The sequence below is a fragment of the Pagrus pagrus genome, assembly GCF_965226575.1.
Source record: "Pagrus pagrus genome assembly, chromosome: 11".
NCBI lineage: Eukaryota > Metazoa > Chordata > Actinopteri > Spariformes > Sparidae > Pagrus > Pagrus pagrus.
In genome coordinates this window covers 24479360-24490525 of record NC_140195.1, presented here as the reverse complement: position 1 = coordinate 24490525, position 11166 = coordinate 24479360, and the positions used below count along the sequence as shown (strand labels likewise).

General features: G+C 43.8%; 1 protein-coding gene across 1 annotated transcript; it reads right to left on the bottom strand.

Annotated features, from left to right (window-relative positions):
• Positions 1-566: 566 nt before the first annotated feature.
• LOC311265314 (uncharacterized protein) lies at positions 567-11088 on the bottom strand. Its single transcript, XM_084366842.1, has 16 exons — positions 10576-11088; positions 9348-9424; positions 9122-9223; positions 8963-9022; positions 8811-8880; positions 5982-6147; positions 5738-5807; positions 5441-5596; positions 5093-5149; positions 4865-4990; positions 4469-4593; positions 4167-4218; positions 4011-4081; positions 3736-3903; positions 3289-3397; positions 567-3199 (listed from the first exon to the last, which is right to left on the bottom strand). Exons 1-16 carry the CDS (start codon positions 10769-10771, stop codon positions 1241-1243), a joined length of 3564 nt encoding a protein of 1187 aa, XP_084222968.1. The 5' UTR covers positions 10772-11088; the 3' UTR covers positions 567-1240.
• Positions 11089-11166: the final 78 nt, after the last annotated feature.

Genomic DNA, 11166 nt, shown 5'->3' with positions numbered 1-11166 from the left:
ATATAATTTTAGCCTAGTTGACAACTTCAAGTTGTTGTACTGTCACGCCAAAGATATTAAAATTACAGCGATATAAAACTCAGAAAAAGCCAAGAAATATCTCATGTCAAACAGCCACCTGGCACTGGTTTTTGGTTAACACCTGAATGGCTAGCAGCAACAGATAAAACAAATCTCAAACACCTGATGTAAACAGTGTTTTTTTAAAATGTTTTTTACGGCAGTTACTGTGGATCTAGTGTCAGATTGTCAGACCTAAAGTATTTCCAAACCACAGCTAAATAAGGGTCTGGCAGAGCATGCAGTCATTCTCTGAAAGATGAATATTTGTCAAGGGCAGGTCTCAACTGCACCAGCACTCTTGCTAACAAGTGCAAGGGTAGAAATGTTCTGAACATTTTGCAGACGTGTAATTGAACTCTTGCCAGAACTGGTCAGCAAACATGGGAGAACATTCCTTTTAGAGGGCAAATTCTCAAAATGTCAGACAGACACAGCTTTTGAAAATGGTAACGACGACAAGAACAGAGAAAGGAAAAAAGTGGAATGAAACAGTCGGACAAAGATGATGATTTACACATTCTTTTACTCAGACTTCTACAAACATACAGAGCATAATCAATCTATTACCTTAATCGTTGCATTCCAGTCTAAGAAGAGACTAATGAGCCGAAAGACAACTTCTGAGCGCAGGGGAGCTCTGGAGGGGAGAGCCAGGCAGAGCTGGAGCTTCTGGAGGAATAAACACCTGCACTCACACCAGATTCTCCTCTGATCTGGAGCTGTTTACCAGCAGGAGTAGAGCTCAGAGTTTATTTTTTACTAGGTTTAAAAAGTAGATTCATCTTCACACTCACTTCTCAACCTGTCTGCAGCAGCAAGCCACAGAGGGGCTGACCTCCACTGCCACGTGTTATGTACTGTACATTAATTAGTCTCTTTGGCCATGTTGACTGCTGACTGGAGGGGACATTTACTCTATAAACGTAAAGAGACGAGAGGGGATAAAGAAGAGAGACTGAAGGGAAATAACAGAAGGAGTCTCTGGTGAGTGCTGAATCCAGACAGAAGCTGAATACAAACACAAAGACACACACCCTCTGCCCACAATATTACAGTTTATGTACAGTGTTCCATTTGTTTTTATCTGAGATGCTTAGTGCGACATGTAGTTGCAGTGTGTGTTGTATATAGAACCTTTAAGAATTACCAATAACATTTCATCACAGATTCCAAGTGATCACTTCGTTGGACTAGACTTGGCTGGTGGTTTGCCGTCATCATCTACACTCTGTTTGTTTGAAAGAGGTTTCTCAGATTGACTGGGTTCAGCTTCTTCAGTGCTGGGAGTTTGAGGGGCAGCGGACTTCTCTGCGGTTGGACTCTCAGGTTTCTCAGACTGTTCTGGCACAACAGTCTCTGTATCAACCTTGGTTTCGATTTTGGGAACTGCTGCTGAGTTTGTCACATCTGTTACTTCAGTTGCTACTGTCCCTAACTCCTCTGTAGCCTTTGTTGTTTTCGCCTCAGCTTCCTTTGCAGCAACATCAGTAGTCTCAGGCGCTTTCACATCTTCTGTAGCCTCAACATCAGCCTCTTTGGTTGGTAGGACTTCTGCTTCCTTGGGAACCTCTGCCGGGGCGACTTCTGCTTCCTTGGGAACCTCTGCCAGGGTGACTTCTGCTTCCTTAGCAACCTCTGCCGGGGCGACTTCTGCTTCCTTAGCAACCTCTGCCGGGGCGACTTCTGCTTCCTTGGGAACCTCTGCCGGGGCGACTTCTGCTTCCTTGGGAACCTCTGCCAGGGTGACTTCTGCTTCCTTAGCAACCTCTGCTGGGGCGACTTCGGCTTCCTTAGCAACCTCTGCCGGGGCGACTTCGGCTTCCTTAGCAACCTCTGCCGGGGCGACTTCGGCTTCTTTAGCAACCTCTGCCGGGGCGACTTCGGCCTCCTTAGCAACCTCTGCCGGGGTGACTTCGGCCTCCTTAGCAACCTCTGCCGGGGTGACTTCGGCTTCCTTAGCAACCTCTGCCAGGGTGACTTCAGCTTCCTTAGCAACCTCTGCTGGGGTGACCTCTGCCAGGTTGACTTCGGCTTCCTTGGCAGCAGTCCCAGTCGTCACAGGTTCGACCTCCTTAACAACCTCTGTAGCAATACTCTCAGACTCCTTGGCGACATCTGTCACTAACACTTCAACCTCTTTAGAAACCTCCAATGTCTGAGACTCCTTGGTAACTGCTACCTCTATCTCTTCAGCGACGGCTGCTACAGCATCGGCCACCTTGGCTACATCAGTTGCTATTGCCTCAGCCTGTGTTACGATGTTTGCCATGGAGCCAGTCACTTGAGCTACATTGTTTGCAATTTCCTCTGCAACCTTTGCAGCATCAGTTGCCACTTCCTCTGCCTCAGCAGCCTTGGTGGCTTCAACTTCTACACCATCAACAGAGGTGGCAGCTGACTCTGCCTCCTGGACAACATTAGAGACAACAGCATCTGATTCCTTCTCCTGAGCAACAGCAGAGACTGTTGTTTCTAAATGTGCAACAGCATCCTTTTCCTCCTTGACTAGTTCTGTGGCCTCAGCCTCTTGCGCAGCTACATCAGTAGTTAGCTCTTCTTTTGACACAGCAGCAGTTTCTTGGACAGCAGAATCTGGTACACCCTCAGCCTCTTTAACCTCAACAACCATATCCTTCACTTCAGGAACAACGGTGTCAATAGCTACAGCTGTGCCTGTAACCTCCTCAGTCAGGTCCTTGATAGCTTCAACCTCCTGCACCAATGGAGCAGCAGTAGCTGTCTCAACAATGGCTTCAACTGTTCCTTCAGTTGCCTCTGCAACAACTTCACTTTCCTTAACCAAAGTGGCTGCCTCTTTGAGAATAACCTCTGCCTCCACTTCTGAAGGTAGAGTGGCTGCTTCTGCCTGGGCAGCGCTGCTCACAACCTCAATGAGTGGAAGGACTTGTTGTATGGTCGGGGTTGCCTCTTCAGTTTGTCCAAGTGAATCAGCTTCCTGGGCTGTGATCCCTGCAGCCATTTCCTTAGGGAGGATCACACCGACCTTGCCAACCCCCACACCTGCTTCCATCAGCAGCCAGTCCATTTTCTGAGCATGCTGCTTGATGGCAGCATCAACTCTTGAGTCAATCATCACTTCGGTCAAAACTCCATCTTCAGAAGAGTATGCGGCAGCCTACCAGGAAACCAGTTTCAGTATAAGTTTGGCTTTGGATTTGTTTTGAAGCAGATTCATATTTTGTTTCAACAGACTTTTCTACTCACCTGCCAGGCAACACCAAGTTTGGAGATTTCACGACCAGACATGCCTTCTGCTCGCTTTGCAATGTCAGAACACTTCAGGCCATAGTCGAACTGAGCCAACTTTAATCTCCTGTTGAGTTAAAGCACAAGGGATCTGTAAAGGGTGTGAGCTTTAGCTTGTTTCTTATCATTGATCAGTCACACATTTAATGGTTTCAATTGACCAATACACTCCACAACGGCTTCTGTACTACATCTCTCGAGGACTTAAACACCATTTCATGAAAGCTCTGAGTGAAGAATCAGAGACCACTTTGGTTTCAGTACTGAATACATTATATACACCATTAAGCAACTTGAGCTAGCAAGGCGACCTCTAGGGACCAATGCTTTCCTTTGCGGTAGTAAATTACCTCTGCAACGGAGCAGCAACAGTAGCTGTTATTGAAATACAATAAGTGTACTCACTGTCTCCCTGTAGTGGCAGGACCCAGCACGAATTTATCGAAATACAGGCGCACCAATCTTTCCCTCTCCTCCAGACCCGGTAACGCAAAGTTTACAATCTCATCAATGCGGTCATTAATGGCCCAGTCGAACTGTTCTGGCTGGTTACTAGCAAGCACCAGCATGAACCTGGGGAGAGAAAATGAGACCACTTAGACTCGGCCAGTGACCTTTTCAGTCATGGCAATGACCTTTTCATACCCAGCCATGCACACTGAATAACATAAGATACCAACTTGTTGCTCTGCTCCCCAGTGCGGTAAAGGAATGCATTGAGGGCGGCTCTGAGGTCCTCACTGATTTTCTCCTGCAATACAAAAATCATGACTCATGAATAAATGATCAAAACACAGGGCACCATCACTGTGCACATGGACTGCAGCTGAACTCACAGTGGATCGCTTACGCAGGAACGCGTCAGCTTCATCTACAAACAGCAGGACGCTGCAGAGAATCAGAGAACATCAAAGAGAATGAGCTTAAAAGCTGCCATTTTCTGAAAGACCTTTAATGTAATTAGCCAGTAGAATGACAGCAGCTCTGTTTATAACACAACATACAATCAACACTAATGAACTTCAGTCAATAGTTAATATCAATATCTGACAGCTGATACATGTTTACTAAGGACTAATTAATAACTAATTAACCAACTAATTTATCAAGTGTTTATGGAGAAATTAAAGTGCCCTACCCTCTGCCGCTGGTGCTGGCCCAGTCAAACACCTTGTGCATGGCAGTGACTCCATCTCGCCCCAGGGGTGCCACGTCTCCACCTGTCATGATGGCATAGTCCATCCCTGAATGGAGAGCCAGTTTCTGAAAGGTAATGGAAAGAGCTTTGCTCAAAAAGGCACAGAGAGGCAAGAAAATCAAAATAGAAATGCAATCTTAAAGCTACATAAATAGAAAATACACCAATATACGGAATTTCATCTTTAAGAATTAAATATTTTTATAAAAAAAAAAAATATATATATATATATATATATATATATATATATATACTAGAGCTACGAGATAAGACTAGAGCCACAAAATGTAAAAAAAAAAAAAAAAAAAAAGCATGAAAGAAAAAGACTGGCCATACCTTGGCAAAGAGTGTTTTTCCAGTTCCTGGGGGTCCATACATCAGGATGTTTCTGTGCAAGCCTTTGTTCTGCCTGGTGTTACGAGTGGCGATGGCAATGTCCCTCACACGTCCCTCCAAAGCTGCCTGTGGGATCCACAGCAAAGTGACAGCATTCAGCATTTTTCACAAAGTCATAAAATGTGAATATATCAATACGGCAAGAACCATGAAACGCAAATGACTCACGCTGAGCACCACACCCTCTAAGGCATCCTGCGGTCTGCTTCTCAGACGCCTGGTTGTCTAAAAACAGAGGAAAACAAAGAAAATTTCATTCTACCTCGTTTTAGCTCAAATCGGTTAACAGCTATTCACAGGAATTATATCTGAAATCTGACTGCCTATACAAAGACTTGTATCTCATCATAGTAATAAAATAATAACAATAAAAGAAAAACTTCATTAATTTTAACACTTTATCACCAATGAATGACCCTCCTGTTCTTCTAAAGATGAATACAAATGTTCAGTTTCTTTTGAGGTAAAAATATGAACAATAACAAATCATCTGGCAGGATTAGCTGGATGTATGACCTTGATTGGATGTTTGATGGCCTCTGCAACAGTTATCCTGGAGGTCTCTCGGACCAGTGAGGGTTTGCCCAGACGAGACTCTATGTAGCGCCCAGCCACCCCTGTGGCGTTCCTGGCAGAATACACTCCAGCTGCCAGCAGGGTCAACCCGGCAACCTGTGGCAAAAAAAGCAAACACACACATCTTCAAATAACTGTGCGGCATGTCAAATAGGAAGACAACTGCCTCCAATAATCCTCTGCAGTCCTCCTGTGACCAAAGTGTGACAAAGCGTGACAGGTAGGACATGGATTTACCGTGGCTGTGAGTTTGTCCCAGTCCGAGACGAAGGCCCTGAATCCCTCCCCAAACACTGTTCCTGCCGTCCTGCCAGGAACAAAACACAATTATCACACTGACTGCCTCCACTGTGGCAGCCACACTTGCTGCTGCCCTATGGGACTTTAGTTCAACACCTCCTTCCAGCTGAGAGAGATACTAGAAGATAACATGCCAGTTACTCCGAGGATTAAGGAAAGTGGAAAGTCATTCTGCCCTCACTTTATAGATTCAAGGACAGTTTGTCTGTGTTCAGCAGCTTTCAGGCGAATCTGTTCCCTGATCAGGTCTGCGTTCTCCCGCTCCACCTGGGCCCGGGCTTTTGCCTCCGCTTCAATGCGAAGCAGATCGTTCTTGTGTCTCAGATCCATCTCATGTTCAATGGTAGCTGGGAAGAGAGGAGGCAGATATTAATAAAAAGAATTATGTTTATGACCACTTTTGAAGATATGTCAGAGAATTTGACCTACTTTAAATCAACGTGGTTTAACATTTTATTACACCATGTATAAACTAGATTAAAACTGATTGAACGATACAGTTCCTTTCGACTTACAGGCTCTTCTAATATATTACTTTTCATCAGCGTTTCAGTAATGGCATTTTCTTCCTTGCGATAAAATATTAAAATAATATATCATATTATTATTCTGTTCTATTAATATCTCTGTCTGCTCCTTTATTTCACTCCTGAGCACAACTGTTAACAGGATGTCACTGAGAGCTTGTATGATCAGTCAACCTACTGTGTATAAATAAAAGTTAAAGCAGCATAGCCCTATTAATGGCCACTTGGGGGCAGCAGAACACAGTGTAAACGCTGACGTACTGTATTTTTTGACACATTTTTTGTGTGATGACGCGTTATCAACATCCAGTGGTGGCATGCAAATAAGGAAGGAATTTGGGATGCGGTCTACTAAGGATGTCTTATTACTGGACACAGTGTTGGAGGTGGAGGACCCGTCCATTCCTATGAAAGCTGCTCAGTGGTGTTTTGAAGCCAAAAAAGCTCAACTTCCCAGCTCTGATCAAACCTGGATCGCAGACCGAGCTGGCTTAATTACGGTTTAGCGCTCAGCTAACTTGAAGGGGGATAAAATAATTTAATCGTGCAGCTCTTCTAGACTTTCAAAATGTTATTAGACCCAATGACTCAAATTATGATAGTGAAATGAGTCATTTCGTGGGGGTTGTGACGCTCAAAAGCATTTATTCACCGTTTTACGGACGCTTCTTTCACAATGGGTCAAATGTTGTTTTCTCTTCTGTTACAACTGTTTACTGTGCATTGGTGACATGAAACATGACGTCAGCGACGCACAGCATAATAACACTTCAGATAAAAAGCGTTATATTTTGCCTGCGGGAAGTGGGAATGGGGTCAATAGGTGATTTTTAGCGGGTGTACCGGCATTTATAAAACCTGTGTAGACCCGCTTATTTTGGTGGAAAAGCAGTACAATATTCACCCCCTTGGTTTTGATCCCCACCATCTCCTGAGAAAACATCTGGCTCTTTAGCTGCTAAGTTCTTCACTATGTTCACCAGCTAGTCGCTAACTTCATATATCTGCTATTTAGAGATGTCTTGACAAATTTCCAGTTATGGGTGATATTTCTGGTGTGTAATAACTGATGCACCGGTGGCACTTTAACCTTTAGCAGTGTTTGCTAAGTGGGAAAAGCATAATCGTGTTAGTAGTATTCACACAAAGCTGCTGCAGCTCTTTATGAATGAATCAGCATACCAATCACTCTAAGAAACAAGATTCAACTTCATGTTACCACTGAAAACGCTGGTTCAGGTTAAGCACGCACCAATAATTCACGCAAGGTATGATGGCGGCTAAGAATAATGTGGACACAGTTGGTTTCATCAGAGCTTTGCTGCTGAAAAAAAAGCTGCCTGCTGTGGCTGGTAACCCACACTAAGTGTAAACTTGGTGTCACCCACTGGTTTGAGGACTACTGTTTTGAAGCCTTGAGTTTGGCATTACAGCCGTCGCCATCTTGGTTTTTAGAAGCCAGAAGTAACCGTGTTTGAACGAGAGGGTGGATCCAATCGTTTATCATCTAAATGGGACTAAACTTAAAAACACTTATTAGGAAACTGTTTACAGTGGCAATATATCCAATAAAAAGTAGGGTTGTTTTCTCATAAGCTTACATACAATCTAAATCCTTGCTGCAACCATTGGAGCTGGCCAATAGAAAGAATGCAGGTTTAAGACACTTCTGTATTGTCTTCACTTTTCAGGCCTGGAGGCTCCGTCCATATTTTATACTGTCAATGGACTAAACCATAACGGTATAGTTATGGGCTGAAAAACCAAAACAGTGAGCTAAAAGCTCTGTAGAGTTGAAGGACACTGCAGAGTCTATGTTTCACTGGGAGCGACACCTTCCAAACTGTACATAGTCATTTGATCCATTTTTAATACAGAAACACTGATTAGTGCAGCTTTGAACAAATTGTGTCTTTCATACCCAAAAAATCCTCAAAGTAGCACTGCAACTTTTAACTCAAATATAATCTATGAGATCCATCAAAAACAAAAGCAGCATGTTGTCTCTGTATGTGCCTCTACCCTATTTGCTTATTTTTGGTTTATGTACTTGTACTGTACACCACTAAATAAGGTCTATTTGTGTCTTTGTCCTTCGTTGTTTAATTAAAGAAAATAAAAAGAGTGGCTAACTGGAGCAGAGACCCAATGCAAATGTCTAGTGCTAATTCATCAACCTGACAAATACTAGTATAATGCTAATATTGTGTGGGTGTCTTGAAACTCCACTGGGTTGGGTAGCTTTCTTCTAAAGCAGAGTACGGGCCCCAGAGAGCCACAAATCTCACAGTGAGCCACGTAATCGCTGAGTCATCTGTACTGATCAACAACCTGCAGATATATCAGGGTCACTCTTTGCTTTGGAGCAGCACAAATCCTACTTACTGCAGCTTAAAGTAGGATAATAAAGGAGCTTTTACATGACATTATGAGTGGGTGAATAAGGTGTAAATTCAAGGGTGCGTTTGGTTTTTATCTTCCACCTTTTCTCATGGCCTCTTGCTTCATGACCGATTCCTCTTGTTTGCGAAGGCTCTCCTCGTTCATGAATTGCTGTGGAAGAAAAAAAATTATGATGAACGCTCCATTCAGGAATTAAAGCACTCAATTTCAAGTGGCAAGTTAAAAGGTTTACCTGTTGCCTGAGCTGATCATCATACCTCTGCCTGGCAAGTTTGTCTTGATATTGTGCCCTCTAGGGGTGATAGAGAAAATAATTCATTACATTCACATGTAAAATACATATTACATTTGTTTTACTGTCAGAATAGTGTGTGGAGTGTTAATCCCATACCGCCTGGTTTTGCTTTGTCTCTTCTGTGAGAGTTTTCCGTCTCTCCTCGCCTTGCAGGTGGATCTGTTCGCCCTTCAGCTGCTCCACGGCCGCCTCATATTCCTGTTGGGGTGGGGTGGGGGGTTTGGTTTGTGTTAAGTTCACTGACATCAGGTTTTAGCAGGTACACAGTATCAGCCGATCACAAGATCACATCAGAGGCACTTCCAACTCTTCCAACACCTACTTTAACTTTACTCTGATGCTCCAGCTGTACGGTCTGCTCCTGCATACGAGCCAGTGCCAGCGCGTCTTTGGCATGTCCTGTTGAAATCAATCAGAAGGAAAACTGAGTGATGCAGCTTATGGTTACACTTCTGCCTACAACATACTGTACTTTAAAAAGGCGCAATATGTAAGAATTGGCCACCTGTTACATTCACTTTCAAAACAAATACTGGGAAGCAGATCATCGTTAGCTTGTTACGTTAGTTAGCCGTGCAGCTAGCAATCCGAACTGGGAGCTCGGAGCACCAGGAGTCAGTGTTTATACCGCTAGCACAGAATGGGATGTTTGGATTGAGATGGCGGCTAGCTGATTAGCACGCTAACTTGTCAATTTTAGTTCGTTTCTGAATGTTTTCAACTAAAATTCTTACATAATGCCCCTTTAAAGAGCTTTTAAAAGATAATGCAGAACAGAACTTATTCACCAGTGCGCTTGCAGAGAGCAGAGCTGATGCTGGAAGGATGAATGAAGTGACTGTTAACAACATCAACAACTGTGACCGACACACACAGGGTTAAAAATACACACAGTGAACAGCAGAAAGCATGTTCATGTGCACATGCTGACATGGAGGGACGGATGTGTGGGACAGGTGATGGGCTGAGCTTGCAGCTGGGACACTTTGTTCCCTCTTTGCTCAGTGACACGCCCACCAAAACTCTTCAACTTTACTGCAGACTGTGGAGGTCAAACAGGCGAGCACATGTGCAGCAAGCAGTTTGCAGCATTGTAAGTAATTCAGCAGCCCGAGATAAAGAACCACAAGCCAAGTCAATTACACATCTTCAGACTTTCAGGATTAAGTCTGAATACACACCATTAAGGCAAAACTTTTTGTAACAGTCGGGTCAAATTGTTTCATTGTTTGGTGGATGCAAACCACTTTAAAAAAAGTTTAAATGTGATCTATGATGCGCCGAATTAAAGAATGACGCCAGACAGTTTAGCAGTGCTCAAACAACATGATGTCCACAGTCTGCACATTTGACTGCGAGACAATTAATTCAGCTTAATTTACTGAGTGGAATTCGGCCCGAGAGAAGAAAAGAACACAACGTGCCAACATGGGACAGCTCGTCACGTGCAGCAAATAAATACTAGACTTAAAACATAAATACATTACAGCACAGGGATACTGAAAGAAAGTAATTCACTCTGTAAACGGTGGTAAAGAATGAATACACACGTGATTTGTCGAGATCCCTTGCAGCTTTTGCAGCTCTCTCGAGCCCGGTCGGATCAAAGTTGCTCCACTTGTCCCCGGGTTTGCCTCCCCCCTGACCTCCTGGTGCTCCTCCGGCTCCTTCACCGGGAGCAGCCGGTGTCTGCTCCTCCGCCGGCGGAGACCCGGAGCCCTTCCCCCAGCCGAAGAGCCACGACATGCTGCTTCAAAAGTGTCCGAACAACAGGCAAGACTTGGAGTTTAGGTGCCTCCACAATGGTATCTAGTCCATGCTGGCTGGACCAGAGTCAAGTTCACCACAAGGTGAAGAACTTCCTGTCGGACCTTCAAAATAAAATTATTATTAACGACCATTACTATCCCTTTGCAACAATATACTGTATGTAACGGGAAACTAGAGGAAAGAGGCATAATGTATGGTTGATCATATTATAAATTGTTGTACAAACATCTTCGTATTGTTGTTTATATGGCCTATTATTTTGACTTCATCTTGTATCCATGGCAAAAAATGTTTAGGGCATCAGAGAAAACATAAATAAATCATAAAACGAAAAATCAGACAGATGTTTTCTATACGGAAATATCAGTTTC

What these genes read in the sequence shown, in the direction of transcription:
- LOC311265314 (XM_084366842.1), bottom strand. Translation starts at nt 10,771, where the DNA reads ATGTCGTGGCTCTTCGGCTGGGGGAAGGGCTCCGGGTCTCCGCCGGCG. An exon ending in AGACAAAGCAAAACCAGGCG is followed by an intron (nt 9,023 to 9,121) that starts GTATGGGATTAA and finishes TATCACCCCTAG; the next exon opens with AGGGCACAATATCAAGACAA. An exon ending in ACTGTCCTTGAATCTATAAA is followed by an intron (nt 5,808 to 5,981) that starts GTGAGGGCAGAA and finishes TGTTCCTGGCAG; the next exon opens with GACGGCAGGAACAGTGTTTG.